Source organism: Platalea leucorodia (assembly GCF_965183815.1).
Source record: "Platalea leucorodia genome assembly, chromosome: 6".
Taxonomy (NCBI): domain Eukaryota; kingdom Metazoa; phylum Chordata; class Aves; order Pelecaniformes; family Threskiornithidae; genus Platalea; species Platalea leucorodia.
The window spans coordinates 31983954-32007200 of NC_138828.1; the positions used below are offsets into that span (position 1 = coordinate 31983954).

Genomic DNA, 23247 nt, shown 5'->3' on the forward strand with positions numbered 1-23247 from the left:
CTCGCTCTGCCGCCACGGCAGGGCCACGGCAGGGCGGGCGGCAGTGCCCACCGGCAGCCAGCCTCTGCTTCTCAGCCTCTGTTGTAAGCGAGGATGCAAAAAGGAGAAGCCCGCCCAAACCACGGCTGATCTTCGAGTGCATCTGTCACGGCTGAAGCTTTTCCTTTTTTTATTTGACTGGAAGCCGTTCCAGCTGAAGCCAGAGCGGGCCCAGGCCGCAGCGGTCAGGGCCAACCCCCGCTGCCGAGCCGGACCGGGGCGAGGGCGGCTCCCCCGCGGCCCGCACCGGCTACAGGCCGCTCCTCGGGCAGGCGCGGGGCCCCGCGCCGTCATGCCGTCACTCAACACTTCCGTTGTCCCTCAGCGCCGGGGCCGCGCCCGTCAGCGGGACGTCACCGCCGCCCGTTGCTCGCCGGGACTTGAAGTCACGGAGGGCGAGGAGGCGCGCGCGCGTGCGCCGGGGGGGGCGGAGGGGGACGGACGGTTGCTCCTCCTCCTCCTCCATCACCCGCCCCCTCCCCAGCCCGGCCCTTGCGCGTGGGGCGGCTCGCGGGTACGTTGCGGCCCCCACCCCGCGCGGCGTCCGTTACCCGTTGGTGTAGGGGGGTGGGGGAGCTGGGGTTCGGGCTGGGGGTTCCTCAGAGGGAAGGAGGGGAAAATGGCCGCCTCCCAGCGGCCTGGGGAGCGTGACCCCCTCTCCACGCCGCCGCCCGTAACGCCCGGCTGTCGCTGCCGCCTTGGGGGGGTGTGCGGGGGGTGTGTGTGTCGCGGCCTCCCCCGGGCCCTGGTGGGCGGCGGTGGCCGGTCCTCTTGAGCTATGAGGTACTTCGGCGCGTGAGCAGAAATAACGCGTGTGTTTCTATATATATAATGTGTGTATACATAGATGGATGCGTATATATAGCTGTACGTGTGTATATGTATACGTGTCTATATATAGGCACACAGATGTATGTATAGAACTGAGTGCCTGTGGTGGCTGCAGGCGCACCTGTGCCAGGCGCGGCCCGGCCCTTTGGCGCCCATGAGCATCTCGGCTCCCTGGGCCTTGTGTCTTAACGCCCCCAGACAGGGAAATCGGGGTGCGTTAGCTGAAACACCTCTGGTTTTCTGGTGTTTCGTGTGTTTTCTGACTCAGAAGCCCGGGGATTGTTTTTTTTCTGCATGTTCGCTCTGTAGATGCAGTGTCCTCCGGTGAAGTAGTTATCTTTGGAAAACTATGCGGCTTTTGAGCACAGGGGAGCTACTAGTATGAAAACCTAATACTTGCCATTGAAAAGGAGAGGATATAATTGTAATTTACTTGAACGCAGAACATTTTGCTGAGTAACAGTTTAGTCTGTTCATCCCCTTACTTGCTGTGTTTTGTCCACTGACAGTGGCCAGTGTCAGTGGTTGGCCAGTGTCTCTGGTTCTCAGAAGAAATAAAAATTAATTTTGAAGGGGTGCATCGTGTTCGTGCTTTTTTTTTTTGCTCCCAAAATGGCTTTAGGCTCTTTAAAATTATATTTCTCTAACATGCTGCCATAGTTATATCGCAAGATACCTCTTTAATTTTTTCTGTTTGTGTATTTGAGAATAGTTTGTGTACGCATAATAGTACTGCTAATGCTTTTTCTTTTACATTTAATCCAGTGTGATTCCCTACTTTTATGCAGTTGTGTTTTCACAAAGTTATTAACTGGAAACTGAATAGCTGCAGATGTAGCAGGCAGCATTTTAGACATGATCTGAATACAGGTTATAATCTCTTTAGTATTTTACATGTTACTGTTTGCAGAGGCACTAACCTGGCTTTACAGAGAAAAAGACCATCTCTTACTTATTGTTTCTTTATTCAGGTTTATGGTAGGTGTAGAGTGATATTTGTGCTTCTTGTTAATAATACTCATACTATTGTTTTGTTTCTTACAGAACTGGTGAGGAAAAAGCTTGCTTTTAATGAATGTGTTGAGAAACAAGTCAGTAAACCGGCCAAAAGCTGATGTCATCAGAAACACCAACAGAAAGTCCAGCGGTGCCAACGGAAAATACCATGTCTCCGGAAATTCCTGATGTGGAAGGAAAGGTGCAGTCCAGTGACAACCCAGTAGAGAGACGGGAGGCAGGCTCCGACAAGGAAGAATGCCTTGAGCCCATGTCCAAGAGGCAAAGGAAGAAGCTATTGAAGCAGAAACAGTGGGAAGAACAGAAAGACCTACGGAGGTATGGCTTGCAAAATAGCTTTCCTGGGATCACGTGTAGTATTTAGTGCTAATAACAACGATGCGTCAGCAGAGTTTGAGTGTAGGTTGCTTTAGCAAATCAAGGCAGTTGAACCAGTTTTCTCCCACACCAGGTTTAAAGCAGTAGTCGCAGGCCACTCCATTTGCATATGAAGAAGCTATAAAGGTAAGCATCCTCTCTTCATACTAGAAGTGTTCCTCAGCTTGAAGAGGATATCAGGAGGGATTCAAACTTGCATGGTTTTGGTTTGTCAGAAGGGAGAAGTAACGTGTGGCCTTGTTCCTTTCTGAATAGGCTGTGCCCTCTTTCCCTGGTGCTGTCAGACTTGGTGAATCTTACGACAGTGAATAAAAAAAATTTCTTTTGACACATGAAATGCTGTGCTATAAGTTATGTTGACTTGTAATCTGTTAAAATAGTTTTGGAAGATGATGAGCTTCTGTATTATTCTGCTGTTGAGAGAAAGCGTATCTGCAAATGGGCTGATTGTGCTTTATCTTTGTCCTGCTGAATGCGAAGTGTTCCTTCCCCAGACAGTGGCTGTTAAATTTGCTGTCTCTGAAATCTGATCTCCCAACTGCCTGCTGCCATCGGGGGAGCAGGGGGAAGAAACAATTCCTTCAGAAGCCTTTTGAAAAACTGTTCAGTGGAACGGGAGGCAAATTGCCTGCCACATTCTGATTCTGGTACTGCAATTTTGGCAATCTTTTTGGTTGTTTCTGTTATGAGACCTGATTTGGAGCACCCTTAAATCCATGAGACTCCCACTATTGACTGCACTGAATTTGTGTCAGCTGTCTGTCTTTGTAGGTACACATAGAACTCCACGAAGATGGGGTATGTGTTTCGTGCTGGTATCAGCCTAGCACAAACGCAGGCAACAGGAAAAGTTTAAACTACCACAGTCATGGGGCAACCACCTTGATCGTAGAGGTGTGCATTTATGTGCATAACACCTACCTCAGCAGATTTGGCAGCGCCTTTTGAGGATTTATTTGTTTGTTTGTTTGTTTAGGCAAAAACGAAAAGAAAAACGCCAGAAGAGAAAACTAGAACGTCAGTCAAAATTGGACTCCAATAACGAAGGGAATGACAGAAAGCGTATGCGAAGGGAAGTTGTTCCTAGTACGCTTCGCCTCATTGTGGACTGCAGCTTTGATGACTTGATGGTGCTAAAGGTAAAAGAAAACTTACCCATCACATACAAATGTTGAAAGGTTCTCCAGTGACAGCATTGATGCAATGTCAGAGCACAAAAACCGGAGAGCAGCTTTCAGAGGACAGTTAGCGTATTTAAGATTGTGATGACTTCCAGACCTCCTTACGTCAGTTGCTGAATTTTTTAGGGTTTGGAATGTACCTTTATATAAGCTTGCCAAAGATTTTGTTCACCTTCATGAAGATGTGGTAAGTTGGTTTGATTCCAAAACCAGGAATATAGAAACAGTTTGTGCCTCGTGTTCACCATGAAGCTAGGTGCAGTTCTGCCTCAAAATAGTTTTGCTAGAGGGGCTGCAAATGCCACATCCCGTTACTTTCTCTTTCAAAGTGGACCTGAGGCTTCCAGCCGTGTTAGTGTATTTGTGGAAATGAGAATTTTGAGCATTATGCGGATACTGAGCTTTTTCTCTCAGTCACACGAGAGGCAGTTGGGACAGGAGGACCCTGTCCAGCCCATCTCTAAAATTTTAGAATGGATGAAAGAACGGGCAAGATCTTAGCAGGATGGGGAAATATGAGAAAGATCAGCATGCTACCCAACCACTGGTCAAGATGCTTGGTGTGGTGTTTTGAGATCAAAACAGCTTTAACTCTACAAGGAAAGTATGTTAATCTGCAGCCTCCTGGAAGACTGTGGCCTTTGGTTTCTCAGGCAGGCCTCTCCCTTCCCTGGTACCCTGAGCTGTTCTGCTCTGCCAGGGACTTCACTGCCCAGCAAGACTGCTTGAATTCAAGCTTTCGCAAAGCCTGTCTGGCTGCTCCTTGAATGTAATGCAAAGCATGTATAGCACTAATAGAGGCTAGTGCTGCTCACCGCAAAACTCTGGGGAAGCTCCAGTTGGTGTTTTGGAGCTTGGTTCCCTGAGGAGCCCTTCAGCAGTGCCCCAGAAGAGACCAGAGGACCTCCTTGATAGTTTCAGAGATGCTGGCTGGGCATTTCCTGCTGAGCTTCGTCCTTCGTAAAGCGTTTCCTTCCTCGGTCAGGCAGAGCCCCTGTTAGGCCTGATACAAAACCTGGCACTTCTGCAGGTGTTTAGGAAGGGTGAAGTGTTGTAAGTGAAGATGGTTATGACCTTTAGCAACGGGATTAATTAGACACTTTCTCTCGTGTCTAAAAACTTGCATCGCAATACTGCAGTGGTAAAGTGTAGTTTACTTGAAATCCTTTGGAAATATCAAAACATTCTCAAAGCACTACATGAATCAAAGCAATATAATGATGTTTCATTTTAAAATGGGAATCAGTTGTATTTACGAAACACTGCTTTTGGGGCACTGAGAATAGTATGTAATAATATGTAATATACCTTACAAAAAACGTAATTGACTAAAAATTAAGTCTGCTGCATTTTAAGTAATACTAGTTAACTAGTTAACCAAACTAGTTAACCAAATTGTCAGGTCAAAATGCCAGCCTCTAAATTATTTGCATTGTTCTGAGGTTCTTTAGGTTAATTATGCTTATTTAATTTTCTTAAATATAAACTGTATACTCTCAGGGTTTTCCCATGGGTGAAAGACTGAGTATTGTCACAGTGATAAATCTGCTAGATTCCTCAGATTAATTTGGAGTAGGTTATTGCATATAATTAAATCTCAGTGATTGTTGTTTGTTTTGTTTGTTTCCTAGAATAATGCAAATCAAGCACATGCATAGAGGTGTCTAAATTCACTTTTGTGGAAGACGCATGTGTTTCCTTGTCAGCATAATCCCTTCACAGTGGCTGTTTTTTCTCTCGGGGTCTGATGTCCACACTCTCTCAGTGGTCCCTTTGGCCAGTTAAAAGCTTCCTTTTTTCTCTCTTTAACTTCGACTGGCTCATGGTAAAGCATTTTGTGGTGGTCTCTCTGAAGGACTATGTAAAAACAAATTGTGTTGTATACAGGATGTTAAGAAGCTTCACAAGCAAATTCAGAGATGTTATGCAGAAAACCGCAAAGCATTTCATCCCGTGCAGGTACGTTTAAACAACCTGAGCACTGACCATGTTGCCATGTGCAAAGCATATGAGAAGGGCAGCTGTGACCCAAGTGGTGAGAACTGTAGTAGAAAAAAAACACTTAAGCTGCCTCTTTTTAAGATGAAAATTACTTCTATTGTAATAGATTAATTTTCAACCCACATGTTATAAAAATCCCCGTATATGTGAAAAAGTATGTGCATGCAGATGAAGAGTGCCAGATACTGGTGTGCAACGAAAATACTGTTGATACTCGGTTTTATCTGACAAATTAAAAAAAAAAAAAAAAAGTGACTGTCAGTGCGTATTTGTCTTTTAAATGTGTCACTGACTGTATGAATATGGTCTTGGTACCACTTTCAGCTCAAAAATAATCAAGAGTTTTAGCTAATAGTTAAGGGTAGAAAAAGTCTTGTACAGAGAGGAAACAGAGAGGCATATTAACTTTTCAGTATTTTGTACCTCTTGTTTGTTCTTTTTGAAGTTTTACTTGACCAGCCATGGGGGACAGTTGAAGAGCAACATGAATGAAAATGACAAAGGATGGGTGAACTGGAAGGTGAATAATTGATTATTTCTGTTAAAAAAAGAAAAAGAAATCTTGATTATAGTGGCTAACTAGGTTGTTAGTTGTGAAGGACCTGTGCTTTTTCCACATGAGTTTTTCTCAGACATCAGAGCAATAGCTTATTAGAAATAGCGTGGCTCTTTGTGCTTATAATTAATTTAACTTACATAAGCCAAAGACTGCTTGTCTTGAATCTAGATTTGATTTTTGCTTGAAAAACTCCACACATATCCGTTTTCACCTGGTTTTATTGAACAGATTCCATTGCCTGACAGACTAAGCAAGACTACTTGATTTAGGCAGTTCTGACAGTCGTCTCTCTTGACAGCGCTCTTTGTTTCTTGGCGAAAAAGACACTTTTGAAGTCCTGATGTGATTCTCTTGTGTGCACCTGCACTTCCATTATGTTGCCTCTCAACACTGAAGTGTTCCTTAGAGAAGTAGCTTGTCTTATGGTCGATCTCACGTGGTTTTCCTTGCGACTCCCTGTTAAACCAATATTCCAACAATTTCAAATGAAGAGCACTTAGCGTAAATAAAAACAGTTCTACTTTCAGCACGTCTTGTGCGATAGCTGCTTTGCAAAAGCAAAGCATAAACCTCTCTTATCAAACAAGTAATGTTAACTAAGCATTTACTTCTCATTTTGCTTCTTTTAGAAAGGTGGACTTGAAAATTATTTGCATAGCTAGGAGAAATACGGTAACATTTGAAGGGAATCACAAGAACTTAAGGATTCGTAAAGTTCTTCTGGGGTTTCAGAAAATTCCCTGATCATTTTTACAAGTCAGCGTAGGGACTGTGCATTATTTATGCAGCAGTCAGTCTGCACTGTGCTACATAATTGAACATGAATGAGGGATGTGGAATGACTGCATACTATTGGATTTATTCTTGCTGGTTCCATCTTGGGTCTGTAAAGCTTGCCCAGCAATTCATCGGTTGAATGTAACTTCTTTTAACTACTTTTTTTTGAGGATATCCAAATTAGAACAGAGCACTATAGTGAGCTAATAAAGAAAGAAGACCTAGTATATCTTACCTCAGATTCCCCAGACGTTCTCAGTGAGCTTGATGAGAAGAAAGCCTACGTGATTGGAGGACTGGTGGATCACAATCACCACAAGGTAAACTGTGGGTCCGTTTCTTTACAGCTTTTTTTTTTTTTGGCACCTTATTTGACATTAATGCTGTTCACGTGTAAACTAACAAAAATAAATAACAAGAAAATTTCTTCAAAAAAAACTAACTTAAAAAAAAATTTGAAGAAATGCAAAAAAAAAAAACCTTGCGGTGGTAGCAGTGGCTTGTGTTCCAGAGTGCAGACATGCTGAGCTTTTTAGGATTTTATCTTTTCATTTTAAATATAGGAATGGAATTAATAACACTGCTCAGCTTACTGAGGGACGTATTTTCAGACAGAAGGGTTTGGTTTCTGTTCATGCACTTGTGTGTATGTGCACGCGCTTGTATGTGCACGTGCCCAAATATAGATGAAGAACAGCACTTGAATCTTGGATGCCCTTTTTTAATAAGTTTGCTTGTCAGGACAGCTTGGCTAAGTAACACACATGCCTCAGGGATCTGGTTCCATACCTGTACATGGGATCGTGCTGTGTGGACCTGGAATGTTATAGAGAATTCAGCTGGGAAATTAAAGCACTGTTACTGCTTTTCTTCGAAGACACTCCTCTGTAATTTCTGGTGACATGTTTAATATTTCAATGTGATGCTAAAAAAGGGATGGATCTTAAGCCTTACCAAATGATACTTCAGCAGTCAATCCACAGTTAAAGGCTAGGAGGGAGCTAAAGCAGATTCTTTATATAGTCATTATGGTATAAAGTGTTTACACAATTTTAAAGTTGGTTTTTTTTTTGCCCATCTTGGGCACAGGAGTTGCCAGGTTTAAAAAAGCAAATAAAATTTCTTTATCCTTTATTCTTCCTCTCAAAAAATACCCAGTTACTGCAATCTGAGTAACTTTGTACTTAAGCATAAACTCGCCTTTAAAACAACCTATGGCTGATGACACGTTTTAGAGCTGCAGCTGCATGAACAAGTTTTATTTATGATCCTTTTGACCATACATCACAGCATGACATATATTCAAAGTAATAAGTTTTCCAAAGGTATCCCTCGAAGCAGGTACTGTTAAACTGGGATAAGTTTATTTTTGTAAATATCTTCTAAAGCAAGATCATGGCAGCACTGGCAAAACTCTTGCTAGAAATTGATACTTGTAGTAATCTGATCTGAAATGGTGATTCTCAGTCCAGTTGTTTTGGTGTCTTTCCCACAGGGAATTACTTACAAAAAAGCTGTAGAGCAGGGAATTGGTCATGCACAGCTCCCACTTGGAAACTTTGTCAAGATGAACAGTCGGAAAGTGTTAGCTGTCAATCATGGTAAGTTTTAAATCACAAAATAGTGACATTATTATAGAATATACCTGTGATATTCACAATTTGAACCCTCAAAATGTGCACTGCAGTGCAGATACCCAGTTCTTATTTTATTGATATTTCTTGAATCTGGTTGCCTTTGGGATACAGTGACTGCCCTGACCTTTAAATATTTTAGTTAAATAGTTAAATGTAAAGGATGGTGTCTTAGCAACTTAAAAGTGCACTTCCTATTCTGTTGACTTGTCCCCATGAGTAATTTTGGCATTCTTACCATCCTGGTCTTGTTTCCAGGCTTCATGTTTACGTGAGTAAAATCTTGGAAACTATCCCATATATTTTATCCCAGGGGAAAATAAATGCATGTGATGTGTTCACCTCTTCAGATGGCTTTGTTCAGCAGTAACTGCTTAGGTACCTGTAGACTTGTCTCATTTGCTATCAGCAGTACTCCATCTGCTGAGCTTTCTTAACGGTATTTTTACCTGTTTTCCTGGTTCTGACTGAAGTATACAATTGCTTCACCAAGTTTTGAATCCCACTCCTTTTAAACTTTCAGTTTTATTACTAGGTTATCTTTCAGTGTCATTAAACAAAAATATATGCAAAACGGAGCCTACTCAGACCTTTATGGAAATTTGTGATGTGGTGTCCAAGTCTTTATTTTGCCCCACTTCAGGTTCTTTTATCTTACCTTGTTTTCTTTCAAGTTTATTTTATTATGTAACACATTGTTTGATGATAACTTTATTTTCCTAAAATGCCATTGATTGATGAGGTGTGTATTTGCACGATAGTAAAGATTATTTAAACGTGGAGGAGAATATAATATATCACCGGAATTAAAAATTATCAAACCCCATGTATTTGTAAGATTTTACATGTTTCTAAAACGTGATCTTTAAATGTTGCTTTATATAGGCAAGAATAGGACTTTATGTGTTAGTCATCAAAAGTTATGATAGCTGTAGCTTTCTACTGGAGTTTTTCTGCAATAATCTTATACTGACCTCTAGTGTCAGCATTTCTGGAGGCTGTCTTCTACATGTTTGAGCACTGGGTATAAATTGGATCGCTTACATTGAGGCTTTCATTTATCTGCTTTATGGTCTTGTGCATGTTTCTTGTGCCAGACTTTTAGGCACTGATTCTACTGCAATTTAGTTGCCGAGCTTTCATTTTGTGTGAGCTTGTCTTTCTTTGCCCTTCTAAAGCATTTTCAAATTGCAGCTGAAAGGCTCTTAACACATAGATCCTTTTTAAGGTAAAGCTTATACTATAGCAGTATTTTGCTTAAGGATTTGGGCATGAAAATAAACACAACCCTACCATCACCAAAAGCAGAGGTACCTTTAACAGTTGTAATTAAGGTTCTGGTGTATATTCGAACCCTAATGGCTTACAACCTAAATCCAAAAAGACATCTTTCACAGGAGATGCTTGGCATGAGTAAGGTGGACAGAATCAAGCTGCCTCTCAAATCTCTTTTGTGTAGGTGAGAAGGATATTTGCACTGAGGATTTTGTATTTTGCTGAGAATACATCCACTTCACTGCTTTGTGTAACTGTAATTGCTCACCCTTTCTGTTTTCATTTGGTTGTTCTGGCCTTTGGGTTCCCGCCCTCGGTGCAGAAGCTGAAGCTAGCAGAGTACAGTATGGGGCTCGCCAGATGAGACCGTGGGACCTGTCTGGTCCCTGTGGAACTACTTGTGATAGGTGTGAATTTGGAAAGTCCTGTAGAAGAAGAAACTCTCTGAACTGTGTTGTCAGTCTTTGAAGCACTTTAATTAAATGGGCCCTCTGGTGGTAGGAGATTGAGGGCATTGTAAAGAGTGGAATTTGCTTGTTGCTTTTTACTTTATTTATGTATTTATTTATAATCCTTCTCTCTTGGGATTGAGTCTCCATATATTCCCACAGGCAGTTCAGTGCCTGCATTGCCATGTTAAAGCAGCATGAGGAACACACATATGTGCAAAATATTTGATGCTAGAAAACTGACAAGGTGTAAGATGGGGCTTTTTTTTTTTTAACTCGATCTAGAATTTTAAAACTTGGAAGATTTGCGATCTGTGTAAAACACTGTATTGCAAAACAGAACTGCAAGTGTAGCTGAGAGAGTTTGTTCCCTTCTGTTCAGGTTTGTATCCCAAGGCTAATATTTTGTAGTGTATATTACAGGGACCATATTGCTCCATTCCAGTCTACTATGATGTCTACCAACTGTTCCCACTGCCTTTTTCTGTCCTTTCATAATGTTTTTGTTGCTATTGCAGCCCATCATAGAAGCCCCTGTTCTCCTGTGGAAGCCACTCTTTTTCCATTGTTTTACTATGCAGATAAAGGAAGTTCCAAAACAAAGGAGAAGAAACACGCTCCTTGTCCTCTTCTTGTCTCTTAGCCAGCATTTTTGCCACAGATGCTTTCTGCAGTAACTTACAGTGATATTAATATAGTCCTTTGAGAGCTCATACCTTCACAGCACGTTTCAGGTGAATAACCTGCTTAGTAAAATGGCCAACTCTTCAATATCAGTGTCACGGAGAGCAGCTGGCTGTCCAGTAAACCTGGATCCAGGAAACCTCTAGTAAACGTGACACTTTTCTGTAACTTGACTCTCAGTGAGTATGAGATCCATGCTGCTCCTCCTTTTCTGAACGCCTGCCTAACTCTCTCTAAGGGTTTTTTTCCCTCCACAGCTCCTTTGATCCTTTCTCATATGCTGTTGCTTGGCATCGAGAACGCTTGTGCTGGGTGCATTCTTTGAAGTCAGCATTCTCCAGTGGTGTTAGCACTATTCCTGTAGCCCCAAGCTTGAGGAGCCACCCCTCTGTCCCAGATTTGTCATCCAAGTCTGGCTTACTCAGCAGCCATAGGGCCTCCTCCTGCCCTCCCTGCTGCTGCCGAGCCCCGGTCTGTGTTGAGAGGTTTTTTGGATAGCCTGGGATTTTTCTAAATAAGAGTTTGCCTATGAATTCTGCATATAAGGCAATTTGGAGCTGTTGTCCATCAGGGAAAGTTTGGGGAGCTGAAGCAGGAGGAGTGGGGTGACTCTATGGTTAACGTAATAGAAACAGCAAGAAAGAATCACCGAATTGGAGACTAATAAGGATTTTTGCCATAAGCTCAGATGGAAATGAAAGAGAAAGCTAATTATAGCAGGTTTTAGGAAGACTTTGGACTGTCCATATGTTAGGGAGAGGGGACAAAGTCACTGTTAACGTGCATCCGCAGCAGTATTCCTGTCAAACATGGGAAAGCATTAGTGCCTGTATGGAAGGCACAGGGGAGACCTGAAGTACTGGGGCGACATTTCTCCCTGTCCCTGAGAAAAATTGGTTCAAACTGGAGCTGCTGTATAAAAGCACTGCTGTAGTAACTGTCTTACAACCGGAGACTCAGAGTGTGCTTGGCTTCAGACTGCAGCAGTAGCAGAATTGCCTTATCTGCTTCTGCCTGTACTTCACCACAACCAAATGCATGTAAACCCCTGTAAAGATGGATTTGAGGGGGTGTTCCTATCAGCAGTTCACTTACCTCCCTGTAAGAGAGCTGATGGTCTTTCTTGACATTGCAGTGTTTGAGATCATCCTTGCATACCTGGAGAAGAGAGACTGGAAGGAGGCCTTTTTCAGTGTCTTGCCACAGCGGAAAGGGGCTGTTCCTTTGGGAGAAGCCAATGATCCGTCCAAACACACTCTGTCTGGAAAAGAAGATGAAGATGATGACTCGGATGGCAACTAGGCTTCAGAATGAGATGATGATGATGATGATGGGAAAGATGAGGCATGCAATTTGTGGGATAAAACTGGGACATGAAGCAGTTACACTCCAAAGACATCTGCTGCCCTTGTGATACTGAACTGTCTCAATGCTCAGTAGTTCCATAGTTGGCCCGGAGCTGTTTCTGGACATGAAGCGTAAAGATAAATTTCCATATTAATAGCTTTTTTAAAAAAATAAATTAATGGCAAATGCAGAATTTATTTTGTTTCCCAAGGAAGCTATTTAATTTTTTTTTTTAAATATTATTTTTATACATACCAAGTTGGGTGTATTACCCAAGAGCATTAGTAGTTACTATTTTAATGTATGCATTCTTCTCCATTTCTGCTCTAAGTTTTCTTAAAAGCAGTGAATGACAAGCGTTCCTGTGACCTCAAAACCTGTACCACTAGTGCCTGTTGCAAAGTGTGCAAGAACACTCAAAACAAACAAATGAAAATTCTAATTTTCCTGAGCATCCCAACAGACAATCACAAGCAACTGAACTGCCTTTATCAGCTGAGCCACGCTGATTTATATACCATGTTTAGTTAGCTGGGGTCAGTAGGTGAAGTACGAGCGTTGGGTTAAGCCAGCGCTTTATACTTCAGTTTGAGTGGGATGGATGTCTGCACAAGGGCAAATTGTGTGCCTTGGTTGGTACATGGTGCACGTTGAGGTGACACAATCACTTTTGATTACTTCTTGATCCTCTTAGGAAAATTTATCACTCGGTATCAGGACAATAGCAGGAGATAGGAACTCTTTCTTGCAAGTCACTCAGTTTCAGTATACCTGTTTTATCACAGGGTCCTGTGTATTGTATTGTCTGTCAAATAGTTTTCTGTTAAAAAAAATAGAGTCATACTCTCAGTCTTGGCTGGAAGTTCTGATTCACCTTATTTCTAACTGACTTAAGTGCTTTTGCAGAGTACTGAAACGGAGACCTTGGAACTGTGGCTTCACCCCTGTGAGCCTGCCCTGTCCCTTTCTTCTGTAGGCACTAGCCAGGTAGCTGCAGCTTCTGACCAAGTGCAGCTTTCACATAGGTCAAGTGAAGAGCATAAGAATACGTCATCGTAACTGTTCATCTTTGCTGAGCTGGAGTCAGAGGCCTGATCCAAGTATGACTTAGCTTGTATCCATTGGTATTCCTCCCTCTGTTCTTATGGCTTTCAAATGGCGACTAGTCCCTATGGTCTGTGAAGGGTTGGCAGCCAACTGGTCGTGACTTTACAAACTCAGTGCACTTCTCTCTATACTTTTTAAATAACCGTAGAAAAGTTTCTTCTGTTAAAAGTATGGATTGTGGTCTGTTGCTCAAGTAATGTGGGATTTTTTGTCAGGCTTTACAAAAATGTGATTGCTTTTGTTCCAGAAACCACATCAGCTTTTTCATAAAAGCATTGCTGTTTTTATTTCTGTAACAAAAAGTGCAGCAGAAGTATACCGACCATGTATTGCACTGATTCTCCGATATAAGTGTGTAAAGCAGTAAAATTACAAGGAGTTATGTCTTTACAGCTGAGGTTCCATGTGTTAATGCACATAGCACCTATTAAACCTGATCTAAGACTCTTCAGTCTCTCTAAGGTTTTGTTAAGACCATTTCATACATGTGCCTCATTTACTCAGGCTTGAGAGTGCAAGAGCAGGTCACATAGACAAACCGGGGACTTTGGAGACATTTGGAAAGGGTTCAAAAGCGTCTTACGGCATTGTTTTGCTGACAAAGCATTTTTGTGGTGTGAAGAAAGTGTGTTGCGGCTTAAAACACAGCCTGTCTTACATCTTCACCAGTGAAATTAGATAAACACACACAGCTATTCACATGCGTATGTTTTTAAATCAAGGGGTTGCAAATCTGAAGCTTACCTGTCTATGGACAAATAGAAGAAAAAGATGGTCTGGCATGCTGCTCTTGGAAGGCTCCCGGTGCTAACTCCACAACGTCCCAGCAGCTTGGTGACCAGCTGTTGCCTGTTCATGTGCGTTGCTCGTCTCCATCACCTGGTCTTCCTGCCCTCACTGGTGCCTTAGCCAGTAATTGCCATTTCTGCCGTTCACCTTTTCTCTGTTTGTGCTAACTTAATCAGGTCATGCTAGGCTTGAAGTCCATGCCTCTTGTCGTGAGCTGTTCCTACAGGATGCTGTCCTCCGGATGTATTAACTGGTGAGATGGAGCGGTAAGCGGGAGTAGACTGGGGTTTTGATGGGCACAGACCTCTGACTACTGCTGCCGTCCTCAGCCTTTCAGTACCCTACACTTCTGCAGCCGTCTAGAATAAAGGCTGTTCTTGGTGGACCTGGACTCGCACCGATGAGACTTCTGACCCTTTTCTAAATGCTTTAGATGCTTGGCTGTTCATTGGTGGAATCGCCAGCACCAGACACGATCACACTAGTGATAAAGTGGTGATTCACTTTCAGGCAGGAGGCTGCAGCTATGCAGAAGTCCTCAGGGAGAAGTGACGGTTCAAGCAGCCCTGAAGGGCCATTCTCGCAGTGGGTTCAAGGTAAAGTTATTGATGAAAACAGTTCCATTGATTGGAGCACATGAAAATCACCCAGCATCAGATCGAGTGTGAGAAACTGAAACCTGTTTGTGAGAGCTTCTGAGAGAGTAGCTTGTAAAAGCAAGAGGGCTTGTGCTATTTGTGACACCTCCAGTCCCTGCCATGATGCGACAACTCCTCGTGACAGGCGAGGAAGGTAGTCCTCCTGTCTTTCCAGCGTCTTTTTGCAGTGTGAAAATGGAGGCTGGTAGGATGGCCATTTGCTGGCATCCCTGGGAAGAGCGTCCCAAGTGGTCTTGGTCTTGTGCTGTATTTCACTCTCATCCTGAAATACATACTCTGATGTATTTCACGTGCTGTGTCCTTTTTTTTTTTAACGCCCGAGTGTCCCTGGCTGCCTCTGTGAAGAAGGGCACAGGCTTCCCATGTGGTACCTCCTACCTCTGCAGCAATGGGCAACTCTTTGAAAACAGTCAAGTGACCAGAAATCTGTGTCCTGGGATTTGTGAGAAATCGTGTGACTCTGAGTGTGGCTTTCAAGTTCATTACATGTTCGTTTCAACTTCGTGAGGGGCCTCTAGGCATCCTAGGCTTTTCAGTATTTTTAATCTTCTTATCTTGATGCAGGGAATATCTGTTATGTATTTTTTCCTGTTGTTTAATATAAAACTGGTGGGGGGTGGGTTGGGGAAGACAGATCACCTGATTAAATTGTGCAGTCCAGGTGTGTGACAGGATTTATTTTCTCTGGAGGACGCTGTTAGTGTGTTTCTCCTGGCTTCCTGCTGTTGTCAGATAGAACTAAAGTGTTACTTTACTTATCTACAATGAATAAGTTATAGAGTGATAATTGTCAATGTTTTTCTAATGCATTTTATTCTTTTTTGTAACTGCTTAATGAAATTGTTTTAAATGGCAGCACAGCTACCTGAGCTCAGCTCTTTGTTTTTTTCTGAAAGCTCTGAAAACTTGCCCATATTCAGTTATCATGATAAAGTGTGTAACTAACTCATACTTATTTCTGCGTTCACTGCACAATGCAAAGATTTTACATATTTATTGAATGGGCCAGATCTTCAGTGACAGGATAACCTCTCTGAAGAAGGACAGCAATAAATACTTGCAGAAGAATATTGGTTTGCAACCTGAGCACTTCACAAAGCGTTCAGAAATACTTGACAGGGATGCATGACGATTTAGACTGGCGTACTAGCTGAACCTTCTCAGTAACAGCAGACAGATCCTAAAGACTGCAGACTTCCAGCTGTTGGGGGTAGGGACAAGCGATAGTTCAGAAGATAGGGCATCTAATTTTATTAGAGGACATACATAGAAATGCAGCTGCCTCGCTAGAGCAGTCTTAGGAGTTTCTCCATCCCTGCTGCACCCTGATGTGATTCTAAGAATCTGCTTCAGCTTCTCCTGCTAGAGAATGCAGGTCACTGATAAAGCAGGCAGGTGGGATCAAGGAAGGCGTCAGAGGACACGCGCGCAATTTAAGCTCAGGATGAAAACTTGACCAGGCAACATTTGTATTGGGGAATCGCGAAGTTCCGGCTGGATCGACAGGTTACTATGTATCTGAGACGCTTCCCAACATAAACAACTTTAATTCTGATTTTGATATTCACACGTTGAACATAACTTTGTTCTTCCTTTACTACTAGGATGGGTCAGCTGCCCTCGAGGGAGCTGTATTTTCAGACATCTAGCAAATACAGTAACAGATGCTTTGGGAAGGGAAATGACTGAGAAGATGCAGTTGATTGTAACTGTCCTTGCGAGCTATCACCCTTCTGGCTCTAACATGTCTGCTCAGTAACCTGTCAGCTCCATGGGGGAAGTGTAACCATGCTGTTGAAAGACATGTTAGCATGGCTGCTTTCATTTTGATTCTCTTCGGTAGTGAGCCTCTGACATGTAATTAAGTTTTTCAGGCTCAGCTAACGCAGCATGATGCCGAGAGACAGCTGATAAGAAACACTCAGGACAGAGATTTATATAGTATTAAGGCAATCTGAGTATGGCCCAAAAGCATTTGGTCAAGTATCTGGCCCATTCAATAAATCATTACCACAGCTTAGTCAGTGTGTGTGGTCACTCAACCCTGCTACTCGGTTTCCAGTTTGATTTCCAGCTGACTTTGTAGTGTTTACACCTAAGGCACAGGGGAAGTTTCAAAGCACTGCCAGCTCCTCTCCCGCTCGAAGCTCCGCTCCCACTTACCGCGGCCTGCAGGCTCATACGTTTGCACAGCTGTATAGAAATTACATCTCTGGGAAACTGATACCCACTTAAATCATTTTGTACAAATGAGTTTCTGCATCTGTGGTCTGAGTTGGCAAGCGGACCTGTGTCATGACCGCTCTGGGTGACCGGCCTTCTGCCGGCCATTCACAAATACTCTGTTCATGGATCTGCAGCGACAGGTTACTTCGTGCCCACCAGCCTGCTTCCTCTGGCGCTCGGCCACGGCTGGGCCTGTGCAGCAGCGAGTGAGCACCAAGAGAAAGCAGAGCTGAGATTGTTCCCCCAGGTGCTGGCATACGCCTCTTCTGCAGCGGGAAATGGGAAGGGATGCGGTAGTTGTTACTACAGTAGACGTGATTTGAAGTGAAGGCAGGGGCTCTTGGAAAGAGTACACTGAGCTCTGCTCTGAGCTAAGCTGCTCTCTCCTTAACACTGTGCTAACAGGATTTTTCTCCTTCCCCCTTGGCCAGATGTTCTGAATGAGCCTGTCTGCACTGAATAATCTTGCTCTGGAAAATAACTGGAAGTAGGGTTGATTTATCACCTTTCTTTGGTTTTGTGAAAATACATTGACAGGGGTATGTTTAAAACAGATAAACCCCAATTGTTCTGCTTTCACAGTTCACTCACAAGGCCTGAGCAAGAGCCAGATACATTTCTGTCATTGTTGGCCTCTATTTCAATGGCTTGAGGTTGGCCTGGTGGTTTTAACGTTTGTTTGGTGTTGTCCCGTCCGTGTCCCCTCACCCCCCCTCTGGATGCTACAATTTGTGATGCTTCTCCGCTAATAATGAGAGCTATGGAAGCAAATTCTAGCTTGCTGTGAGGCAGACATCTGCAGTCACTCTGCAGGCCAGATTTTGAAAATCCAGGGTCTTTTTTTTCCCCGGTGCCCAGGGCTTGACATGTATCTCTGCAGATAATGTGTGTGCCCCTCTTCTTACCCCAGTATGTCTGTGATTGTAGAGTCAAGTCTGCACACAAGAGCTCTTTGTGCAGGCCTGGCTGAGTCACAAAAAAAGATGAATCTGATGCCAAAAAGTGTTGCCTCTGTCCTTTTTTTCATTTAGCTCACTTCTCATGTACCTATGCAGCGTGGTTTAGTTGAATCGCTTGAGGACTATAATGAGCATAAAATTTTAACAGAGTCTGAACAGATATCTTTATAATAGAAGTGCTAAGATTACATATTTCTGTATGTGCAGGTGACTGGGAGACACTTCAGTGGCTCTGAACAGGGGGCCTTCCACTGGAAAGGGGATATCTGTTGTTTGGGGGTGGCTGTGGCACAGGTGAGACAGAGTACGCAGGCAGGATGGCCTCTTGTTTCCGCAGCACTTTCTCAGTTGCAGTTCTTCCATGGGAACAGTGTGTCTGCTTGTGCTGGACCTCTGTTTCTCAGCATTGAGAGCAAAAGACGTTCTTTCTCCCTTTCTGGAAAACATTTTGAAAAAGAAAGCTGTATATTATCAGGCTAGGCTTAGCATTATGTTAGACTGGTTTGGCTTTGTTCCATACATAGCTGAGAGTATAGAAGCACATCCACTCTTTAGCAAAGAAGCCTCCCTGGACACCACTTTGAAAAGCAGAGATTGTTGCTTTGGAGGTTTCTTCTTTTTCCTTCTTGTTCTTATGCAAGATTACTCTTCACTGACTCCTCCAGTAGAGATACAAACAATAGTAAATGCTGGTAGCATTAAAGCTGGCATGAATGGCTTTGTTAAAATGATAACGTACTCTGGGACTGACTTTTGTTGCCTCTGTGTGCTTCAGAAGGGACACAAAGAGGTGATGGTACTGTTTCTTGGGAGTGCCAGTATTGTTGGCTTGCCCTGACTGGGTAGAGGCTGCAAAAGTGGCCTTTGGTAGCTGAAAAAGTCTGAGAAAGCCTAATTTAGCCTGCAAAGAGTGAGTGAGATATGTTACATGAGGGCGAATCCCAAAGTCTGTTGGCAGGAGTTTCAGCTTGTGTATAACGTACAGGAGCAGATTTTAGTGAAGAGATTAAATCAGTACCTCTTGCTGCTATGTTCTTTCTAGCAAGAGGCAGATGCAGTTGTACACATGTCCCTCACCTTGCTGTATTTCTGAGTTGCACTGGTTAGGAGAAGATTTACATGAGTGTCGTATCAAGAGAAACCAACTGAGTGGCTGCAAGTAGAGGGTCTGGGGTATCTAGCTCTTAGAGAAGTTAAATTCAGGTTTTAAATGTCATTTCTCATATCGTCCCTGAATTCTGTGATTCTATGATTCTAATTTGGGTCCTGCTGCGAAGACAAAAGTTAGAGCTTCTGCACATTCACGATCCCTGCGCTGCTTGGTGACTAGCATCCTAGAACCATGGTGTCTTAACATTTATAATTTCCATTACTTACCCTGTTTCAGGTTTCGACTTGCCACTGATTCCGTAGACAAAGACCTGAGTGAAAAAGAAAGAATGTCTCCCTATACAACTGATACAAACTGTGCACTGCAATATATGGGAGATTTTTCTTAAAGGGGTTTCAAGTGCTCCTAAAACTTTATGATGTTCCTGTGATAACTAAATTTGTATCGAGGAGTGTGGGGTTGTTTGTAGTTAGGAGCGTTTTTGATTAAGGCTGTGCATGGTAAACTTCAATCACAAAGTTGCATTTTCCACGGGAGGAGAAAACAAAAATTTCTGGTTATGAGGTTTAGTTTGTCCCTAATCCTAGCAGCCTCACTGGAGATTTTACCTGGACTGATTCATTTCCTGTTCTGGACCTCTTTGAAGAGTAGGGAGAGGCTTTAGCAAACTCAGGCTATTCATGTTCTCTGCTGCACCTTCCTTAGAATTCAGCGCACCTTTGTCAGTCGGTTCTGAATAAATCAGACTGGACACAAAGTCTTTCTCTGAAACGTGAAGGTAGCAGAAATTTTATTAAAGTTCCCATTTGCTGATCTGGATGTTTAGGGGTGAATTCAGGAGCTCCCTTACCTCATTTTCAAAGGGCTTAAGGACATGAGAGACACGTTTCGGTTGCTTTCTGCCTTCCCCCAGCCCACAGCAGCCCAGAGACCCACGTTTTTCCACCTTGCACCAACCCTGAGTGCGCTGAGGTCTGAGTGCCCGATTTCTGTGTATTGTCACCTTACTGCTCAGCACCGCCACAGCCGGGCCAAGCACACTGCACTGGATCCGATTCCTTCTACCTTAGCAACCCCACTCAGTTCAGGTCTAGGAGAATTTCAGGGTTTTACACGAATGTACGAGAGCGTGTACTTTTCAGAAAGGGATGCCTATGTTTCTTACCTTTTTTACCTGCCCTTGCAAACCATTTTTGGATCTCGGTAAGTGAATCTGTCTGCAAAATTTTGCTGAGTTTTTCCAGCACCTGGAAGATGTAGAGGATAGTTACCACGAAGGAAGAGAAGCTGATTCGTGACAGTTTTTGCATGTGTTTTAGTCTAGCTCTAGCTGTGTGTGTGCAGTTTTACAGCTGTGCAAATTGCCTAGCCTGAGATGTCCCATCAGTTTTGCCACAGTGTGAGCTAAGGACACCCGTCTGCAAAAGGTGATGTTGAGCAAGTGCCATGTACGCAGCACTTCAGAGAGGCAGGAAGGAAAACCTAAGCAGTGTTTACTACATATAAAGCCCCTTGCGTGCCACAGTTAATATTTACAGGCTGTTTTTTAGAGAACAAGTTTCAGCCCTTGTGCCAGCTGCATTGCTCCCCCAGTGATTGCCAATAGCAACTTCCAGTTAGGTGAAGGCAATTCAACAGTAAATGCTAAATACAGAAGTCAGTAGACTCCACACTGGGGCAGCAGGGGAAGGGAGATCTAACCACTAAAGTCCCACACCATCCGCAAGAGAAATGAAAATGTGTAACATCACAGGAAGCCATATACTGCCGCACTCACGGCTTACCTTTATTTCCTGATCCAGGTAGCTCAGGTCAGAATTCACATTCTCCCGGCTGCGAGGACTGTAATGCAAGTTGACAAATGGAGAGGAAGGCTGGGTGAGAGGCGCGATGTGGATTCCCTGTCTATTTGCAGGTTGTGCAGAGGCTTGGAATTGTTTTTTCCAAAGCTTATCCAAAATAGAAAACAGTGTGTAAAGGAATGGTTTGACTCCATTTAAGCAGCAATTAAAGGCAATGCGAAGTATATGGCTAACACGAGTCCCCAGCAAGGGTGTGCAGCAGAAGACACATCTAGAACTGTTATTTGGTTGAATATGACCACCTATAGGTTAATTGTTACAGTTCTAATATACAGTCACCAAGAATAATAATGGATATCCATGGCATAATGTGCAACATTGGATGAGAATGGAAGTGATGCCGGGTAACTACTGATGGAAATCAGATCAGGAAGGGATTAAATCTGGACCTCTATGGTCTGTTTGCTTTTCCATCATGGGTTTGTAGTGTGCTGCTGAGCCACTACTCTTCATTTCTCTGTGCGCAGGCTTCACCAGTCTGTTCAAGGCCCAGGAATCAAAATGTGATTGGCAGAAGGTTCTGTTTGTAAGTGCAGAGGAAAAGCAAAAGGCAGCTAACAGCTATTAAGAAATAGTAGTTTACTGAGTGTGGCTATATGGCAGTACCTGTCCATTATGTAGTTATTTTGCAGCCAACCCACAGTAAATACAGTTTGAAGAACTGTGTTCTGCATGTATAAGTGAACCATAAAAATAAAGCATAGTCTTTACTATACCCAGCTCAGGAACCAAAGAGCAACGTTTAGAGAGACCCCCACACCCCAGTTAAAATAGAAAAGTTGGGCGAAAAGTGAGTCCTTATTTTTAGCATCTTGACTGCAAAACATCTTCGTCATGCCCTCTGCTGTCCAGTACCAGTGCAGCGACACTTGCATTCCCTTTTTGTCAAGAGTGTGCAATCCTCCTTGTGATACCGTCTGTAATGGAATACTAACACAGCCCTCAGCTCTCATACAGTCGCAACAGAGGAGACGAGTAATTAGATAGCCTGCAGCTTGAGACTAAAGAGTTATTGCAGAAAGAATCTTTTACTGGAATTTATGAACACAGCTGCAAAGTTGGATCTAAACCCCAGCGTGCTGCTTCTACAAAACAGTGTCAGCAAAAGTAAAACTGTTGGCAGTAAGTAATCTAAAGAATGTTGTGAGAGGAGGAGGCTTTTTCCTGTGCTCGTTTGTTGTACGGTGTGACTTTTTTCCCCAGCAGTTTGAAACAAAGTGAATTTTATTCCCATCTTCATTGAGTTTGACCATTTTTCTTGCTAGCAAAGCACGGTGACATTATGGAGCTGAAAGTGATACAGTTATAGCTTGGTTATCACCCTACTTGACACTGTCTCCCTTCCAAGCTCTCGTGTTCCACACATGGGATCCTCACATCCCTCTCTTTGGTTCTGCGCTGTCCTCCTTAGCAGGCTGAGACTGTCAGTTCAGCTTACAGTGTTGAGAAATGAGAGAGAGTGCTGAAACAGAGAGCTGTGTCTTTTTTAGCCTTACCTTTTCAGATGAAGTAGGGCTATTTTGAATCCTTTCAGGAACATCTGCATGTCCTCCTGGAAATCAACAGGCAGAGTGTTTTCTCAAGTTGAAAAATAAAGGCCATAGGATACACCTTATGTTGTATCAGGACGGGGGGCATTTTTAATTACAAAAATGCACAAGCCATATTTTAGATGTCTCTAAGGGGGTGTATTTCTTTCCTTTTTTGCTTGCTTTTACTACCTCACATCGTACATTAATGCAATTATTTTCTGGGATGCCTAAGAAATCTGAAGAAAATCCTGGAAAGTGTATATTTCACAGATGCATGCTTATAGTGCTGTGTAACCAATACTGCAGAATGTTGCTTACGGATGTAATAATTGCTGACAATTATGAAATTATTAGATGTCTAGTGAGCATATAATCTCTAAAAGCTATGAAGATGCAAAGGTAATTAGCGAGGAGAATCTTGTAAGATGTGGTGACTAACACACAGAGAAGGGAAGAAATACTTGCCTTTTAAATGTACGTTCATTGCCCTATGTTCCCTTTACCCGGGCCTGAGCTGTGATGACACAGTGCCCTGGCTGAGACCCAGGTGCACCTTTAACAGCTCAGGTTCCTCTTCTGCTGCTGTACGGTATGGCAGTTTGGTGCCTCTACTCACGTGTCACAGACTGTGAAGTGCATAGCTCCCTTCGCATGAAGCTCTCGAGCACTGGAAGGTAGCAGTTGGCAGACGTGTTGCTTGTGGCGCTCCCAGTTAGCACGTGTTCTTGATCAGCTTCTTGCTTGGGGATGACTCTGTTGCCAGCAGATGGGTGTTCTCTCGAAAAGCTGCTTCTTACAACACAGACCAGAGCATTGTTTGATGAGAGACC

The 23247-nt window shown here is 43.2% G+C and overlaps 2 protein-coding genes across 2 annotated transcripts in view; one reads left to right on the forward strand and one right to left on the reverse strand.

The window, feature by feature from the left end:
- The first annotated feature begins 432 nt into the window (after positions 1–432).
- Positions 433–13782, forward strand: TRMT10A (tRNA methyltransferase 10A). The gene is made up of 8 exons (XM_082315394.1): positions 433–553; positions 1915–2205; positions 3242–3404; positions 5334–5405; positions 5893–5967; positions 6954–7103; positions 8279–8384; positions 11961–13782. Exons 2-8 carry the CDS (start codon positions 1985–1987, stop codon positions 12125–12127), a joined length of 954 nt encoding a protein of 317 aa, XP_082171520.1. The 5' UTR covers positions 433–553; positions 1915–1984; the 3' UTR covers positions 12128–13782.
- Positions 13783–18256: 4474 nt separating this feature from the next.
- The window catches only part of LOC309592029 (uncharacterized protein C4orf17), a gene marked incomplete at its 3' end in the record, with an annotated part of 5733 nt that continues 742 nt past the window's right edge, over positions 18257–23247 (reverse strand). Inside the window, exons 2-8 of the mRNA XM_082315053.1 lie at positions 23034–23240; positions 22382–22437; positions 20808–20972; positions 20189–20270; positions 19632–19788; positions 19290–19333; positions 18257–18348 (exon numbers count right to left, since the gene is read on the reverse strand). Coding sequence (XP_082171179.1) covers positions 18257–18348; positions 19290–19333; positions 19632–19788; positions 20189–20270; positions 20808–20972; positions 22382–22437; positions 23034–23240 — 803 coding nt within the window. The remainder of the gene's footprint in view (positions 18349–19289; positions 19334–19631; positions 19789–20188; positions 20271–20807; positions 20973–22381; positions 22438–23033; positions 23241–23247) is intronic.

Coding starts and splice junctions, on each gene's coding strand:
- TRMT10A (XM_082315394.1), top strand. CDS start 1,985: ATGTCATCAGAAACACCAACAGAAAGTCCAGCGGTGCCAACGGAAAAT. Junction 2,206..3,241: donor GAACAGAAAGACCTACGGAG/GTATGGCTTGCA, acceptor TTGTTTGTTTAG/GCAAAAACGAAAAGAAAAAC. Junction 7,104..8,278: donor TGGATCACAATCACCACAAG/GTAAACTGTGGG, acceptor TCTTTCCCACAG/GGAATTACTTACAAAAAAGC.